This window comes from Grammomys surdaster, unplaced genomic scaffold (assembly GCF_004785775.1).
Source record: "Grammomys surdaster isolate TR1022 unplaced genomic scaffold, NIH_TR_1.0 126109, whole genome shotgun sequence".
Classification (NCBI taxonomy): domain Eukaryota; kingdom Metazoa; phylum Chordata; class Mammalia; order Rodentia; family Muridae; genus Grammomys; species Grammomys surdaster.
The window spans coordinates 2,018,652-2,037,520 of NW_021620917.1; the positions used below are offsets into that span (position 1 = coordinate 2,018,652).

Genomic DNA, 18,869 nt, shown 5'->3' on the forward strand with positions numbered 1-18,869 from the left:
ACTGTATTATACACAGTATCAGCTCATACCCCCATAACTGTATTATATACAGTATCAGCTCATACTCCCCCCAACTGTATTATACACAGGTTTTTGGTTTTGTATACACTGTGCATGTGTGCCTTATACATGCTTGCATGAATGTGAGGGCATGTGCATGTGAGTGCTGCTGGCCAGCTTGCTCTGGGGACCCCTGTCCTTGCTAAGCTTAAGTGATAGCTGGACGATTCACAATGGACAGACCTGGGGATCTGAACTCTGCCCACACCAAAGCACTGGGGGCCAGAGTCATTTCCCCGGCCCTCATATGTAAATATTTTTATTTTTGGAAACAAAATGTATGGCTAGTCTCAAACTCACAGAGAGCCACCTGCATCTGCCTCCTATGCTGGGATTAAAGGAATGTGCCATCATCACTGGGTATTTTTATTTGTGTTTTACTTATTTGAGAAAGGCTCTCACTATGTAGCTCTGGTTGGGCTAGAATTCATTATGTAGACCAGGCTAGGCTTAAACTCACAGAGATCTTCCTGCTTCTGCTTGCCAAATGCTGGGATTAAAGGCATGTTCCATCATACCTGGCTCTGTCTTTATATGTATATGTATGTAATATTTTATATATATATAATATTACTGTAATTACTGTTATAATTACTATATAGAATATGTTATATATACTATATTACTATAATCTATTATAATATAATAATATAATATAATATTATAATATGCTATACACATTGTGTGTGTGTATGTGTGTGTGTGTGGTGTATGTGTGTATGTGTGTGTGTATGTGTGTATGTGTGTGTGGTGTATATGTGTGTGTGTGGTGTATGTGTGTATGTGTGTGTGTGTATGTGTGTGTGTGTGGTGTATGTGTGTGTGTGTGTGGTGTATGTGTGTATGTGTGTGTGTGTATGTGTGTATGTATGTGTGTATATGTGTGTGTGTGTGATACCCTTGCTCCTGAGTATGCATGTGGAGGTCAGAGGTCAACATTAGTTGTCTTCCTCGATTGCTGTCCGCCTTATATTCTTTCAGACAGGCTCTCTCACTGATCCTAGAGTGAACTAATCAGACTAGACAGAGTGACCTGTGAGCCCCAGGGATTGTCTCCATCTCCCCAACACCGGGATCCCTGGGCCTCTGCCCCTGGCTTACACAGGTGCTGCTACGGAGCAGAATTCAGGTCTTGCCACTTTCGCAGCCAGCGCTTTGCCCATCACGCTGTCTCTCCTCCCCTATTATGCCATATAAATAACTTTTGTGGGTGGTACGGGGGTCACACACACCCAGGAAAGACCTCTGCCGCAGGACTACCTCTTGTTTTTGTCGGTTTTGTTGTGATAAGGTCTCCTTATGTAGCTCAGGCTGGTCCTGAGACTGACATGTAGACTCAAACTTTCCACCTTAACTCCAGTGCCTGAGTGCTGGGTTTACTTAAAGTGTGCGCCCCCACCTTTGGCTCCAAGAACTACATCATGGTGTCGCCAAAAGGACACTGGAAGGAGTACAGGGGGCCCCTCCTCTGGTGCAGCTCACTTACACGGTTTCCTATCCAGACCCCTGTAGGGAGCAGGTAAGATAAAATAGCCCTCTTCCTCAGGCAGTCTACAAAGATTGGTTTACTTGCTCAAGGTTGTACCATCACCAAAGAGACCCCAGGGTTCCAGCTGGAAATTTCAAATCTCACCACCTCAGCCATGCCAGCGGCTGCGGTCTCTCCCTACCTCACCCTTTTCTTCTCCAAAGACATGCCACTCCCCCCTCCCCACTTTCTCTTCCCTCCTGGACACATCACACTTTCCAAACTGCCTGTCCTGTCCTAATTAGAAAGCCTTTTTACCACTTAATCAGACTGAGAGTCCTTGGGGGACAGACCCAAATTAGGTTCCAAATGGCAGCAGGAAATGCTCTTGTAAAGGAGCACGGGTGACTTTGTGCCCTGTGGCCACAAATCCGGACACAGTCAAGGTCTGCGTTGTCCCAGACGATAGCCACTCCCTGTATGTGAATATTAAGTACTTAAAGTGTGACTAAGGAAAGCCAGATAAACTGTGTATTGTGTGTGTGTGTGTGTGTGACAAGGACAGTGTGGTATGTAGCCGAGGCTGGCCTTAAATTTGCTGTGTTGCCTAGGATGACCTTGAACTTCTGGGCCTTCTACCTCCACTTTCCTAATGATGAGATTACAGGCAAATATCAGTGTTGAGAATTGAACCCAAGGTCCCGCTATGTGACCCAGGTTGGTCACAGACTTACAGTCTTCTTGCCTCGACCTCCCAAGTGCTGGGGCTACTGGTGTGTGATCAATCATCTTCATTTATGAAAAATTCGACCATATTAAATAACCACACATGCTCAATGGCTTCTATGGGGGAGGCCTGAGCCCCACAATTTCATGTGCAGCAACTCTTCTGATTGGGCCACTGAAGTCACTCCAACCCTACCCCGTCTCAGGCCACACTTCTGTGTTCTGAGTGGATTCTAGCCTCCGTGGGAAGATTAGTTATTTATTATTTATGTATAGCCAGGGTCTTGATAAACTACTCAGGCCGGCTTTGAACTTGTGATCCTCCAGCTGTAACCTCCCTAGTAGGTAAGCTTTCAGGTATGGCTTTAAAGAAAACTATGTGTACACACACTCTCTCCTCCTCCTTTTCCTCCTCCTCATCTACCACCTTTTATGTATTCGACCTGTTATTTAAGCCTTGTCTGTCTGCCTTGTGGGGTTCCTGGGTCAGGGCAGTGACTCCCCATTGTTTTTATTCAATGGCAGTCCAGGATACCCCTGCTCTTGCCTTCTGCACCCACCCCAGATGCTTGACCCTGAACTCTTCTAGGGTGACTGCCCTTCCCCGGTTCCCAGGACACACTTCCGGACCCCTCTGAGGCCCAACTTTCTGAGGTAGAGTGCTGACACCTGCTGAGTCCCTGCCATGATTGCAGGAGTCTGGGTTAGCAATGGCTTGCCCCGGAACTTGGACTCGGATCTCAGAATTAGCTTGCTGTCTCTGTGATGCTTTCTTGTCCCTTCGGAGACACCCAAATCCTCGGCATCCCAAAAGCCCAGCACACAGTGGGGACGTTGACAGCTGGTCAGACCCGGGGAGAGAGGGAGGTGTTCGGGAATTCAGTGATGTTGGAGGGATGGTAGTGATGGGGAGGCGTTGCCTGAAGTCCCCGCTGCCATGTTACCCTCCCTTCGGAGCCCAGCTGGGCGCCGCCCCCTCCTCCAACAACCTCCCCAATTTTCCTGTCGCAGTTGACACCCGCTGGCGACACAGGCTTCCCATTCATCCTCCCAGCAGCGCCCCAGGGAAGCAGCGGGCCACGGGGGCATCCGGGAGTGTCCAGGGGTTCCCGCTTTTCCCGGGATCTAAATCTAGACCACCTCCTCCCGTTCTGATCCTCGGCTGACAGGGGCCTGTCGGGCGCTTGGGGACCATAAAACAGAGAGGCAGACGCCGCCGCTGTCCCGAGAGAGGTGGCGGGTGGAGACAGAAGCCCCGCAACACCGAGATGAAACCGGGAAATCTGAGCGATCCTCCCGCTGAGTCTGGCCTGGAGACAAACGCACCAAGTTCCCTGGGGACAGCCGCGTCTCCCTACAAGCCCAGCCCTCTTGGAACTGGGCAGAACCGAGCTCTGCCTATCTGTCACCTCCCCAGGAAGTCCTCAGCCCCCTGCATCAGCTCCGCGACAAATTCCGCTCTAGAAATAACTTTTTTTTTTCTATCCAAAGCTTTTTTTTCTTCTCCTCAGAAAGAGTCAGTCCCCTCACTCACCCCAGGCAGCTCATGGTGGCCTCTTTCGGTGGCCTCCTATGCGTTTCGCTGCAGAGTCGAGATGCTGAGCCCGGGCTGGTGGGGGCGGGGGGCTGGCCAGCCCAGTCCCTGACATTGGCCAGGCCCAGAGGGAGGGGCAGACCGCGGGGTGAATGGCAGCGAGGGGAGGGGGCAGGCTGAGCCCGGAAAGGGGGAGGGTTCGGGCAAGAGCCTGGAGAGAAAGCCAGGCAAGACCCACAAGCAGAGTATGAAAAATCAGAGGCTGTCTGTACGCAGGGGAGGCCCTCAGTGAAGGAGGCCAAGCATGGGGATATTTCTGGCTCACCTGGAGTCTCTCCAAGCGATGACCCACCAGGAATTTTCTCAAATACACTTAGAGGATGGGTTAAAGAGACGCTAGTGCACAGCTAACTGGATCCAAGAACCTGTGACAGCCATTGATTTGATCTGTGATCCTCTCAGTCCCTCCCCTTGACTATCTGAATGGAGTTAATTTGGTGACATAGTGTCCTTCAAGGATCTAATGAAGTCCTTGTCACACTGTCACCATCATCACAATCATCATCATCACCATCATCATTGAACTAATATCAAAAAACCCTATCGTAGGGGCTGGGGAGATGGCTCAGCGGTTAGAGTGTCGGACCAACTTTAATTCCAGAGCTCAGGAGGTTGAAGCAGGTTAGCTCAATGTGAATTGGAGACCAGCCTGGGTTATATAGCAAGGTCCAGGCCATCCAGGGCTACACAGTTAATACCCTGTACACACACACACACACACACACACACACACACTAAAAAGAGCCTGATGATGTGGTGGTTCATATCATTTGGGAGGCTAGAGCAGGAGAATCTTGCGTGCAAGGCCAGCTTGGGAGATATATGGAGACCCTATCAAAAAAGGAAAAAAACCCAACCAAACCAACAAAGAAACAAGCATGAGGTACCAAGTGGCGGAGGGCAGGCACTGCCTGTAGGATTGTGTGGATGTCAGGAACCACACAGAGCTGACTCCTTCATATCGTGCCCCAAGCTCAGACACAGAATGGAGCTGAGAATATCTTGATGCTCTGAGTGACTCCTGCCATTTATCTTGGTTTGGGATGGAGTCAGGAAGTTGTGGCTTTCCCTCAAGAAGTGGTCTTCTACAGGCCAGCATCAGCTGTCCCTTCCATCATCACAAACACAGCAACCGTGACAGGCTCGCCTTTGTTCGCCAGTTCAAGGGCGGGCTCTGTGTCCCACCTTGAGTGAAACCCACTGGGTCGTCCCATCCTGCCATCCACAGGGGTACCTGAGGTTGTCCAGGACCGGTCCTTGCGCCTCACTGGGCAGTACAAGAGTGAGGGTCCATACCAGCTCATCTACCCGTTGCTCGGCCGCAAACTGCTTCAGTGCAGCAAATACCTGCTCCTTGGCTGTTGGCTGATCCCCCAAGATGCCATCAACCTGCAAGGAGAAGGTCCCAGGTAAAACCACAGCGAGGCCAGGCAGTAGTGGCACACTCCTTTAATCCCAGCGCTTGGGAGGCAGAGGCAGGTGGATTTCTGAGTTCGAGGCCAGTCTGGTCTACAGAGTGAGTTCCAAGACAGCCAGGACTACACAGAGAAACTCTGTCTCAAAAAAAAACCCCAAAATCAACAAACAAACAAACAAACACCACAGGGAGTCCTCGGCTTACCTCCACAGGACAGCTGACACAGAAAACAGAAAACATTTTGCCCAACTGACCTCACTTCTCTCAGCTGCCCTTGAGACAGAGAGTTTTTTTTCTTTTTGTTTTGTTTTGTTTGTTTGTTTTGTTTTGTTTTTGAGACAAGATTTCTCTATGTAACAGTCCTGGCTGTCCTGGAACTTGATTTGTGGACCAGGCTGTCCTCAAACTCACAGAAATCTATCTGCCTCTGCCTCCAGATGGCTGGGATTAAAGGCATTTGCCACCACTGCTTCATGAGACACAGACTATTAACATCTCCTTTTTGTATCCAAAGAGCTAAGGTCACAGAAGCTGACACAGAAAGGACGTATAGAGATATCATTTGTGGATGAGACAGTTCACCCAAGTGCTATGGGTCAGGATTTGCACCCAGGAGTAGCCATTGTTTGTTTGTTTGTTTTCCCGACATTTGTTTACATGTTTGCATCTGTGGAGGTCAGAGAACTACTTGCAGGAGTCGGTTCTCTTCTCTCATGTGGGTTCTAGGGATTGAACCCAAGTCATCAGGGCATTCAGTGAGTGCTTTACCCACGGAGCCATCTCGCCAGCCCGGGAGCAGCCACTCCAACAAATCAAAGGACTTAATAGAAGTGCTTGAACACGTGCCAGGCCCTCACTAATTGCTAGTTACTATTATTATAATACGATGTTGGTGTTCCGCAGCACAGCACTGTTCGCTAAGGGTTCCCACAGCGTGTACTCTGGTTCCATAAAAGCACTATAGACAGTGTGCCCTGTTGAGAGTTTTAACTCTCTCTTTGTCTGAACTTTCTTGGCGTGTTCTTTCTCTTCATGTACATAACTAGCTAATGTGAGTGGTGGAACGTCTATTCAGAGGGGCGTGGGAGCCATTGAAATTGGGCGTGCAAATGCACACAATGTTCCTGGGAAGAAGCTTGTTAATAGTCCTAAAGCTCTTTCTCTCTCTCGCGCCCCCCCCCCCGTCGTTTACGTGTGTCCGTGTTCCTGTGTGTGCACACATGTGCAGGCGAAGGCCAGAGGACACCACTGGTTGTCTTCCTCAGTGGTCCCCACTCTCAATCCTTTCAATCCTTTCTCCTTTTTATTTTGAGATGGTCTCACTCAGCCCTCCAGGCTGAGCTTGAATCTCCACTGCAGCTCAGGCAGGCCTTCAACTTGTCATTCTCCTGCCTCAGCCTTCAGAGTAGCTGTGATAACAGGTTCAGCCACCATCTGATCTCAAACTCAAACTTAGTATCCTCCTGCCTCCACTTCCCACATGCTTGGATAACAGGTATCATTGCAGCTAACTGAAGCCTGTTCTTTCCTGACAAGAGAGGCACATGATGGCCTGGGAGTGAAGTTCACTCTTTCTGTCATTACATTTTTATTGCATGGTGTGCATGCGTGTGTGCGCGTGTGTCTGTATGTGTGTGCGAGTGCGTATGTATGTCTATGTGCATGCATGTGTCTTTGTGTGCATGTGTCTTTGTGTGCATGTGTCTTTGTGTGCCTGTGTCTTTGTGTCTTTGTGTGCATCTGTGTGTGTGTGTGGTCAGAGGACAACTTTTGGGAGTTGATTCTCTCCTACTGTGGGTTCCAGTTTAGGGCATCAGGACTTCACAGCAAGATGTCCTCTTTTCCTGAGACATTTTGTTGGTTCTGTTACTGAACCTTGGAACTGAACTTACATCTGACTGCTTTCTTTCTTTGCTTTTTTTTTTTTTTTTTTTTTGGTTTTTCGAGACAGGGTTTCTCTGTATAGCCCTGGCTGTCCTGGAACTCACTCTGTAGACCAGGCTAGCCTTGAACTCAGAAATCCACCTGCCTCTGCTTCCCAAGTGCTGGGATTAAAGGCGTGCGCCACCACCGCCCGGCCTTTCTTTACTTTTTAAAAGATGTATTTATTTATGTATAAGGATGTTTTATCTTGTTTGTATGTATATTTGTACTCTAGAAGAAGGTACTAGATCCCATGGGACTATAGTCATAGACAGTATTGAGCTGCCATATGGGTGCTGGGGATTAAACTCAGGGCCTCAGGAAGAATAGCCAGTGCTCTTAACAAACTGAGCCATCTCTCCAGCCCCCAACTGCTTTCTTAAAAAAAAAAAAAAAATGGACAGCTCCATGGTTGAGCGTCCTTGCCTTCCAGAAGACCTAGGTTGGTTCCAGGAACACATCAACTCCTATAACTCCAGTTCCAGGAGAGTCGCATGCCCTCTTCTGGCCTCTATGGGTACTGCACAAAGTACAATACACATAAAATAAACACATCTTTTATTATTGTTGGGTATGGATGTGCATGCTATGGCCCAAGTATGGCGCCAGGGGACAACCTTGTGAAGTTGGTTCTCTCCTTCAGTCTGGTTGCCAGGATTGTGTGGTATGTGCCTTTATATACTGAGCTATATGTAAAATCCCCATTGCTCTCTAGATGGTCCCACCAGTGTGCCTGGGAGCAGGCTTTCTAGAGAGTGAGAGTAGAGAACACTGCTTAGCATCAGCAGGTGATATCGAGGCATTCTGAGCAGAGGCCACTCCCTGCAGTCCTAACACAGTGACACTTGGATGTATGTCACTGTCTATATGACCACGAGCTATTTATTATGGCTCCTCATCTGACTCCGGTCCAGCTTCCAGCAACGGGCCTGGCACACAGCACACGGCAGGTTCTCCGCGCATGTCTATGTGGTGGAGTTAAAGGGAGGCGGCCACACAGCATTCCCTAAGGTCCCCTGCTCGCTGCTCTTGTCTTCAAAGCGGTCAGGACAGTCTGTAACACAGCCATCGCCCACCCCCCTCCACACACACACTTTTGACACTGCAAGGGTTACAGCTTTGGAATCAAAGCCAGGAGCAACAGCCTCATTTCAAAAGAGCGTGTGGCTAGCTGCAAGGATGTTTTATGTAAGAAAGAGGAAAAAATAGCTCCCCCTCCTGGGGCCCAGGCCACAGGACGGTTCTGGTGTCAGTTATTACCCAGATGTTCTCAACCTACATATAAGCACGCGGCTCCGTCACGGGACGCTAATGGATTTTCTATTAAATATCGGCGACTTAAGGAGGAAAAACTGGGGCAGGTGCAGTACAGGTGGGAACCCGCAGGGATGGGGTGGTTATTATAAACTAGTGGGGGGTTCCACAGAGGTCATCTTTTATTGAGTTCTACCCACTTTGGAGGAGTGTCTGGTAAGCTAGAATCCACCACTTTACATACTCCTTGGCTAAAAATAGATTTCATCAGAGCATCCCTGATTGCCTGGCTGAGTCCATCTTTGCCAGTGCTGCTTCCTGGGCAGGCCTGTATGTCCGCTCTGCCTTACTGGGGGGGAATCTAAGCATGCTGCCTTCCAGTGCTTCAGGAGTTAGACAGGACAAGCAGAGTCACCAGGGATGGCAGCAAACATGACTTGTTTCTTCTTTTTCTTCCTTCCCTTCCTATTCTTCCTCCTCCTCCTGGATCTCCCCCCCCCCCACCGCATTTTAATGTTAAGGGGAGGCAGATGCAAATGGAGATCAAAGGACATTCTGCAGCAATCTCCCCTCCCCCACCCCGGCGCCTTTCAACTCTGAAGCTTCACGTTGAGGTGTGTGTGTGGGGGGGGGGGTGTCGTCATGATTGTCGGCCATTTTGGAAGGCTGTCTGGACCACTATAGAGAACTCTGTGTAATTGGATAGTAAACATTTTTAGTTTAGCTTCTGAACCTCCCCCCCCAAATCCTAATGGTCACCCTCTCATAGGCACCCTCCTACACAGGGCCAGGATTGAGGAGTTTCTCTTCTGTGGAGGACAAGTTTAGGAGTTCAAATGTCTGTGTCAAGAAGTAGAAGCCAAGTTCCCAGGCTTGGCTTTCAGGTGATGTGGTTAAGGTTCCAGAAAATGTTCTTGTCACACACAAGTTCAACCTTTGATCTGCTGTAGCCTGGGTCAGATGAGGGACACCTGTCTATCTGTCTGCCTGTCTATCTATCTATCTACCTACCTATCACCTACCATTTGTCTATCTACCTATCATCTATTGGTATACCCCCTGTCTATCCATCGATCATCTATAACCTGTTTCTATCTATCTACCGGCCTGCCTATCATCTGGCTATGTTCTCTGTCTACTCTCTCCCTACTTGCCTGTCTAACTATCATCTGTCAAACATCTATTAATTTATATAGCATCTGTTTATCATCAATCGATGAATCAATCACCTGTGAATCCACTGTTTTGGAGGCAGGGTCTCACTGTGTAGCCCGTGCTGGCAGTGCTGGCAAGGAACTTGCTTTGTAAATCTTCCTTAAGAATTTTGCTTACCCAGTACTCGGAAGGCAGAGGTAGGCAGATCTCTGAGTTCGAGGTCAGCCTGGTCTATAGATTCAGTACCATCCAGGACAGCCAGGGCTACACAGAGAAACCCTGTCTTGAAAAAGCAAAACCAACCAACCGTATAACAAAACAATCAGACAAATAAACAAAAACTTTTCTCAGCGGAGGCCCAGGGTTGTGACCAGCCCTTTCCTCCTCTGGGCGCCTTACCTGGCAGCTGAACTCCTGGGCCTTGCGCCTGCGCTCTCTGTGCACAGCATCTGGTCTGGGACCACCACCCAAACGCAGCAGTTCGCGGCCCAGCGGGAGGCTGCGGCCAAATCGCGGGGTTAACCAGGCTGCTGTCAAGGCTGTGGGGCCACCTTCGGGGCCCGGGAGCACACCGAGGCTGGGTGGCACTCGAGGGCAGCGCCGTGCCAAGCGCACGATGCGCTCTCGGCTCAGGCCACCCACAGCCAGCCCCTCCACTTCCAGGATCTGATCCCCCGGCCGCAACCCCCCGGCGTGCGCGCTGCTTCCTTCAGCCACCTCTATCACGAAGCAGGGGCCAGAGCCGCCCAGCTGGAAACCGAAGTCTTCGGGCCAGCCTTGGTTGGTGGCTGGCATTGCTGCCCGGGCAGTTCTGCAGGAGAGAGAGAAGAGGACAGAAGCCGGTATGGCTCTGTCTGTGGAGGCATTCCGAGGCCTGAGTCCCTTGCTGGTTTGTTTGCTCGACACAGACAGGTGTCATATCCCACTGAAGCCTCATATGCTGGAGACACACGTGCGGCTTTTAGGAAGAGGGCAGAGGTCAGCTGGGGTACTACCTCAGTGCTCCAAGGGGATATACTAAGACAGTGGTGGAGGGTAGGGTGGGCGTGGTCTTGGATGACAACACCAATCTGGACTGTATAGAGAAAAATTCTCCCCTTTTGTTATGAAAGACAAATGGTTGTTTATTTGACGTCTTAGTTTGGGTTTCCTTTTTGTTTTGTTTTGTCTTGTCTTGTTTTGTTTTCTCTTGTTTTGTTTTGGAGTGTGGCTTGCTGAAAGCAAGGTCTACCTCTGAGCCAGCGTCCCATCTTCTCATTGGTAAGCAAGTGGTCTGCCTCTGAGCTTTCTCTCCAGCCCTCTTTCTTCTGTTTCGAGACAGAGGCTCGTTAAGTTGCCCAATGCTGACCTAGAACTAACTCAATAACCTAGGCAGGCGTGGACTTGTGATTCTTCTGCTTCTCAAGTAGCTACAATTACGCACATGCACCACCTGGCCGGGTTCTGTTTGTATTCTTTGATGAATGAAAGAGGGCCTGCTTTATCATCTGGCTTCTATGAAACATCCATTTTTCAATCTTCCCTCTTCTTAACGCTTTTCCATCTGCCAAAACCTCTCTCAGTTCCAAATGAACCATATGCTTTAGAAACTTAGCGCTGGAAGCAGGAGGGGTGGTCCCAACAGGAGGGGCGGTCCCATTGATCAACCACAGCCAATGAGGAAGCTTTGTGAGTCTCCCCAGAGCCAGGCGAGGCTGATGGGGCCACCTGTCATCCCAACTACTAGTCAGGCGGAGGCAGCAGGATCTCCAGTTCAAAGCCAGCCTTGACAACTTAGAGTTTGCCTCAAAATAAAAATATTCTCATTCATGGCAAACACACACAACCATACATAAAAAGAAAAAAATTTTAAATATATAAAGTGTTTAAATTTATATAAGTGTCTTGCTAAGTTTCCCAGGCTGTTTTTGTTTATTATTTATTTATTTATTTATTTATTTATTTATAGAAAAAGTCTTGGTTCCCTTCTGTATATAAAGCAAGCTGGCCTCAAACTCGCAGCAATCCTCCTGCCTCTGCCTCTAGAGTGCTGCTGAGCTTACAGGTGTGAGACACTACAATGGGCTTTGCCCAGTCTGGTCCTGAACTAACTCTGTAGTCCCGCAGGCCTAAGGCTTTGGGTCCTTTGGTTGCCGATTGCCGCCGACTTGAGGGTGTGGTTGGGGTTTCCCTTTGAACCCAAACTCTTCTTCTCCTGGCATTACTGTTGGGAGGGGTTGGTGGTCTCTAGGATCCTGGCTCTAGCTGGGCTCAGGGGAGGAGTTATCTGTCCGCAGGTGTCCTAGGAAGACCTATAAGAAAGGATGGGCTAATCTGGCTGGAAAATTTTGAGTTTCTGTGAGTCGGAGTGGAAATTCTTTACAGGAGTCTCCAGAGGGCTTCTGTGTGGCGGACAAGTACGTGATGTGAGGTTGGGGTATGTGCTTCCGTGCATTTGTGCAGGTGAGTGAGTGTAGATAAACGTGTTACTCGTGTAGAGGCCAGAGGAAAATCTTGGGTGTCATTCCTCAGTCACTGTCTTCTCACTCCTTTTTTGAGACACAGTCTCTCACTGGTTGGAACTCTGCACACGAGCCAGCCTGACTGCTTGTTTGTCTGTGTCTGCCTCCTCAGCACGAACGCCATGCCCTCCCCTCCCCCACCCAACCTGGGTTCTAGGAACTGAACTCAGTTTACTGACTGAGCCGTCTCCTCAGCTGTCTTTTTAATTTTTTTTTTTTAAGACAGAGTCTCAGTATGTAGTCCAGGCTAGCCTTGAACTCACAGAAATCCTCCTGACTTTAGCTTCCTGAGGCTGAGGTTGTCTGTTGGGGGGTCTAAGGGCTTCTGATGCTGGCTTAGAGAGACCCTTGCAAACTTTTTAAAAAATGCGTATGTATATGCACATGTATACATACTTGAAGAGTCTGGAAGAGTGTTGGGTTTCCCTAGAGTTGGAGTAATGGGCAGTTGTAAGCTCCGAGATGTGGAACCTGGGAACTCTGGTCTTCTAGAAGAGCAGCAAGTGTTCTTAAATACCGAGAAACCTCTCCAGCCCCTCGAGGACTGTGTGTTTTACTTGCCAAGGATCTCAAGAAGTCCAGGCTGGTCTGAAACGCATTGTGTACCTGAGACTCACCTAAAGTCCTGCCTGTCTCCTCAGCTGGAATTATAGGCATGCATACTCATAATTACATCACCATACACAGTTTAGTACCACCCCGGAAACAGAATCCAGAGCTTCATGCATGCTGGGTAAGCCCCCTACCTACTGGATTCCATTCCCAGCCCAGGAAGGCTGAGTTTTGAGAGCCCTGTACCCAGATCTCTTTCAGTCTTGTGGGGTCTTGGAGACCTGCCTACAGGAGTCACCTCAGGGGCTTGCTCTCCAGGGAAGCAGCCCTCCTGAAGAGCTCAGAAAGTCACTGCTTAGAACCTAGAGTGTTAGCAAGGGAGGATTGAGCTTTCTAAAAGCTTGGTGAGTTAGAAGGAAATGTCCTCTAGGTGATAGGAAGTGAGATGTCTGTCTTGTGTCACTTGTCACCAGTGAGCACCTTGAGAATTCTTCACAACAGGTAGGGTGGAAACTGTTGCAGCCTGGGGCTGGGAGGGGTGGCAGTCTCCATCCTGAGCCTATGGGTAAAGGACCCCTAGTCCATGTCTGCTCAAGGCTGGTGTGGACCATCAGGGACATTTCCTCTGTCACTTATCAGAACGTTTGAGTTCCTGCGGTGCATTGGAACCAGGTAGGGGGTGGCATAACCTCATCTTAAGAGTAGTCTGAAGTCAGTTCATGCACCACTCTTACTGCCTGGGGTCTCAGCTCAGGTAGAGTGCACAAACCATGCGTGAGACCTTGGGCTCCATCCCCAGGACCTAATAAATCAGGTAGAGTGGCATGTAGCTGGAATCCTAGCACCTGGGAGGTGGAGGCAGGAGGACCAGAAGTTTAAGGCCAGCCTGGGCTACATAATGACTTCAAAGCCTGGGTTGCATGAAACCCTGTTTTAAACAAAATAAATAAATAAATAAATAAATAAATAAATAAATAAATGTATCTGTGAGAACCAAGCTCAGCTGACAGCATTTTTGCCTAGCATCTACAAAGCCCTGGGTTCTGTCTCCAGCACCATCTTCAGTCCTAGTGGCACAGGCATGTAATTCCAGGGTGGAAGCAGGAGGACCAGAAGTTCAAAGCCATCATTGGCTACATAGCAAGTTTCAAGCTAGCCTGGATTACTGGAGACCCAGTCAGAAGAGGAGGGGCAAAGAAACAGAAAATCTTGCCTAAATCACTTCCTGCCTAATTTCAGCTCAGAATGTAGGAAGAGGCAGACGCCCCAGCAATCATTTCTATTCCTCTATCACAGGCAGAAGGATGTTTTCTACGTGTCCCCACACTCAGAAAACAGTGTCCACACTTTAAGACAAGACAAGTGAATCCTAACCCAAGGTTGGCCCTGTGGGAAAGGGCAGAGCCGACCCTCTTTCCCCAAGACTCTATCCACAGTGCTCGTACCGTCCATCTCTGTTTCAATCGTGAGGGACTTCAAGTCTGGGCAGTTGGTACACACCTATAATCCTGGCACTTAGGAGGCTGAGGACGGGGGATCATGAGTTCAGTCTGCCTGGGCTACAAGTGAGCTTGTGGTGGTTTGAATATACTTGGCCCAGGGAGTGGCACTATTAGGAGGTGTGGCCTCATTGGGGTAGGTGTAGCCCTGTTGGAGGAAGTGCATCATTATTGGGGTGGGCTTTGAGAGCTTCTTCCTAGCTGCGTGAGGATGCCAGTCTCCTTCTAGCAGCCTTCAGAACAAGATGTAGAACTCTCTGCTCCTCCGATGCCTGCCCGGACCCTGCCATGCTTCCCGTCATGATGATAATGGACTGAACCTCTGAAACTGTAAGCCAGCGCCCAATTAAATGTAGTCATTTATAAGAGTTGCCTTGGTCATTATGGTGTCTCTTCACAGCAATGGAAACCCTAAGACCTAGCCCATCTCAGAAAAACAAAACGCTAACTGGGAACTGGGTTTAGAACTAGGGTCCACAGTCTTTTTCCAAACACGCTTATTCTGAGCAGCTCACCTACGCTGGGTAGTAGGGCTACCTGAGCCCTCCCCACTTTCCACCAAATGTGGGGAGTCTACCAAGAAGCATCAAGAAGCCAGTCAACTTGACTGGTGAGATATCGCAGCTGGTAAAGACACTTGCTAGTAAACCTGAGGACTGGAGTTCGATCTCAGGAAACCACATGTTAGAAAAAGAGAACAAGTCCCTTCATGAGGTCCTCTGACCTCCACACATGCACAGTGCCATTCTCCCGCATCCCCTCCCCCTCCCCGCCCTCCAGCCCAACAACACAAAGTAAGTAGGCTGATAGCTGGTGCCCAGGACTTCTGAACTGTGTAAGACTTTCTTCTGTGTTTCCATTCACTAAAAACCAGCTGAACTGCCCTTTCCTCTTTGTCCCCCACTGCCTCAATCCCCAACCCCCACACTCACCTGTTCCAGGATGCAGGATCCCCAAAAGGCTAATTGGTTTATCACCTAGCATGAGTTAAAGTCACAATAGGGTCTCCCCAAAGTAGATTACTGGGTGCCATCCCTACTCCCCACATTTGCCCACTTACCTGCCACTTTGAGGATTCTGGTGGTTAGAGGACAAGGCCCGGCATTTGTAGAGCATCTAGGGACATCAGCTTTCTGTCGGCTCTGTGTCGCTCGCTCGGGGCCTTGGCATCTGTTACTGATGCACCGGAGGGGACAGCTGGAGTTTCGAAGGCAAAGTGATCCCCTGGGTAACCCGAGAAGCTCCTGTTACCGGGTAGACCAGCAGGATGGCTGGACAGCTTGGCCAGGGCCCAGGCTGTATAGAAGGACAGGCAGTGGTCCTCAGGCAGACACGGAAACCCACTGGGGTAGTCTAACCATGGGCCTGGAAGGCAGGTAAGGTTGAGGACAGACATGATTTCAATGGGACCATTGATGGTAGATGGTGTGACCTGGTGGGACATGAGATCCAGTCTCCACCGAAAATGTCACAGCAAGATCCCAACAGGCTACTGTTATTAGCAACGGAAAGACCCAAGCCAGAGAAGACAACTGGGAAAGATGTAACTCAGTAGGTAGACTAATCACCTAGGGAAAAAAAACAGCTTAGGGTGGGTGATATGGCTCGGTGGATACAGGTGACAGATGCCAATTTGAGTTGGATCTCCAGCCACATAGTGAAGAAAACTGATGCATGCAAGTTGTCCTCTGATGTCCACTCTGAACCCTGCCATATGCAAACACATATATACACTAAATAAGTAAATGAATAGCCAAATAAAATGTTAAAAGGAAACCAGTTCAGACGTGTCTGCATTGGGATGCTGGGCTACGTGACTTTGGAAATCAACAGAGTCTTGTAACTAAAGGCAGAGCGAAGTACACATACAGACGTACCGCCTGTACTCTGGTTGTTAGAGCTATCTCCTACCACGGTATCGGTTAACTATTCTGAATTTATACTGTACACACACACACCGGATTGAACAGTTCGGTAAGCAGACTGAATCCCTAAAACTGTGAGCCCAAATAAATCTTTCTTCCAAGATGGTCAGTGCTAATTGGCAACTTGGCACTATTTAGAATCTTGTGGGGGAGAGGCCTCCAGGCATGCCCGGGGTGGGGGCATTACCTTGATTGACTCACTGAGGGATTGGCCCACTGTGGGTGGCCCCATTCCCTAGTTGGTATGGTGCGCTGTAAAAGAGGAGAAAGGGAGCTGAACAGCCATGTGCCTTCATGGCTCTCTGCTTCCGGACTCTAAATGTGATGTGACCAGCTGGCTCCGTCTCCTGCTGCCTTGACTTCCTCACCACGATGCGCGCTGTGTCTTGAACAGTGAGCTAAAAGAAACCTGTTCTCCCTTAAGTTGCTCTGGTCAGAATATTTTATCACTGCCATGGAAAAAGAAACCAGAGACTTTCCTTCAGTTGTCTTTGCCAGGCATTTTGGATGCAACAATGGAGGAGGTAGAGAACATGTCCATAACGGGACAGTGACTTCCTACTGGAGATGACAATATGAAGATGGAACAGAGGAAATAGTGTGAAGAACCCTGAAAAGCAACACCCCTGGCTGTTACCAAGGTCAAAAACACTGGCAAACCACTAATGTAGTATGTAACCTTGGGTGGATTCTGTGGCAGTGGTATTTTGCTACCTCTATCCAAGCCCATAAGTATACCTGGGAATAGAGGAGGGGATTCCATATTGAATGTCCATCCAATGTCTCTCAGTTCTTGCTTCTTTAATACTTTCGAAATATTTGTGAGTGTGTGTGTGTGCACATGTGTACATGTCCGTGCTCCAAGGCCATAGCACACATGCGAAGGTCAGCAGACATCGAGCAGGAGTTGGTTCTCCTGTTCACCATTTGGATTGCAGGGATAGAACTCAGGCTGTCAGGCTCAGTGGCAGGTGCCTTTACCTGCTGAGCCATCTTGCCCAACCCCACCCATTTCTCTCTCTCTCTCTCTCTCTCTCTCTCTCTCTCTCTCTCTCTCTCTCTTTTGGTTTTTCGAGACAGGGTTTCTCTGTATAGCTCTGGCTGTCCTGGAACTCACTCTGTAGATCAGGCTGGCCTCGAACTCAGAAATCCGCCTGCCTCTGCCTCCCAAGTGCTGGGATTAAAGGTGTGCACCACCACTGCCTGGTGTGTCATTCTCACAAATGTCTTATGCCTCTATAAAGGCAAATTGCTCATTAGTTGATCCACACACACTTTGCTAGGCTAGCTGGCCAGCAAGCCCCAGGGTTCCTCCTGTCCCTACATCCTCATCACTGGGTTACAGGTATTACAGATCCTGTCCACATCTGTCAATTTTGCATGGGTGCTAAGGATGAGACTCATGTCTTTGTGTTTGAGAGGAAAGCACTGCATGGACTAAGCGCTCTCTCTGTCTCTCTGTCTCTCTCTCTGTGTCTCTCTCTCTCTCTCTCTCTCTCTCTCTCTCTCTCTCTCTCTGTCTCTCTCTCTGTCTCTCTCTCTCTCTCCTCTCCATATGTATAGTCTTGTTGAGTATCTCAGATTGACCTCAAACCCATGATCTTCCTGTCTCAGCCTCCTCAGCTCTGGGATCACAGATGTATGCTATAACGCCCAGGTTGTACTTGAAAAGTAGACAGGTCATCCCACGTAAGGAGAGCCTGAGAAGGGGCCCTGGATAAAAGGATCCTAAGGAGTTGGGGTGCCTTGGAGGGGATGTTGGAGTGGAGGCAAGGGTTATCTGAGAAACTCTCTGTTAGCTTTCCATCCCATGACAGACAACTGCCTTAGAGAAACAACTTAGAAAGTGGAGGGTCCATTTGGGCTCAAGTTGGAGAGGCTTCAGCCTGTGTTCGTCTGGCTCCATTGTTTGTAGCTGGCACAGAGACAACAGGGCAGGAGAGGCAGGTGAAAGAGGGGGACTGTGACCTAGAACTGTAAGCCAAGCCTTTCCTAACCCAGGTTGCTTTGGGTCAGGGTGATTTATCACAGCCACAGAAAGGAAAGACCTTCAGTAGATTAATTCATCAATTTTAGTGACATTTATACACCTGTGACCTTCAACAGCACCAGTAGCCTGGGACCAAATCTTATACAGGAGCCTTTGGGGCACTTTCTATCCAGTCTTTACTAAACTCTGAATTAGCTAATGGTAATAAGTTGATTTGGATTCAGTGCGTTGTGTCAGAATGTCCCACAATAACTCAAGACAACACTCTGTGGAGAGAGAGCATGTCAGCTGTAGAAAGGACTTTGTGATTGATTAACATTTTTGTGAAGTCAAAGGTATTTAAAAATTAAAAATTTGTTTTAGGGGCTGGAGCAATGGCTTAGCAGTAAAGAGTATTTACTGCTTTTGCAGAGGACTGGAATTCAGTTCCCAGCATCTAGACCAGGGAGCTCCTGACTGCCTATTCCCAGGGGATCTAATAATCCTCTTCTGGCATCCACAGGCACCGGCACTAGTGCATGTACACTCACACAGAGAGGTGCGCGCGTGTGCGTGCGCACACGCGCACGCGCACACACATGTAATTTTAAAAATTAGACATTATTTTTTTAAAGTTTATTTAAATATCCTTTTCTTGGAAGGCATGGTAGTGCAGATCTATCATTTCAGCACATGGGAGGCTGAGGCAGGAGGATCATAAGGCCATTTAGTAAAACTGACTGTGTCTCAAAATAAAAAGTACAAAGAGGGCTGGGGGCGTGGCTCAGTGGTAGAGCCCCTGCCTAGAATCCCCCAGTGAGGGGCT

At 49.0% G+C, this 18,869-nt stretch overlaps 1 protein-coding gene across 2 annotated transcripts in view; it reads right to left on the minus strand.

Moving 5' to 3' along the window:
* Positions 1-10,607, minus strand: part of Grid2ip (Grid2 interacting protein) — a 35,624-nt gene extending 25,017 nt beyond the window's left edge. The window contains exons 1-2 of one of the 2 annotated variants that reach the window (XM_028756074.1): positions 9,997-10,607; positions 5,083-5,237 (exon numbers count right to left, since the gene is read on the minus strand). In XM_028756074.1, the coding sequence (XP_028611907.1) occupies positions 5,083-5,237; positions 9,997-10,392 (551 nt within the window). In that variant the 5' untranslated portion in view covers positions 10,393-10,607. Of the gene's footprint in view, positions 1-3,788; positions 3,851-5,082; positions 5,238-9,996 lie in introns of those variants that run through there. The other variant, XM_028756077.1, reaches the window with a different exon arrangement.
* Between the last annotated feature and the right edge of the window lie 8,262 nt (positions 10,608-18,869).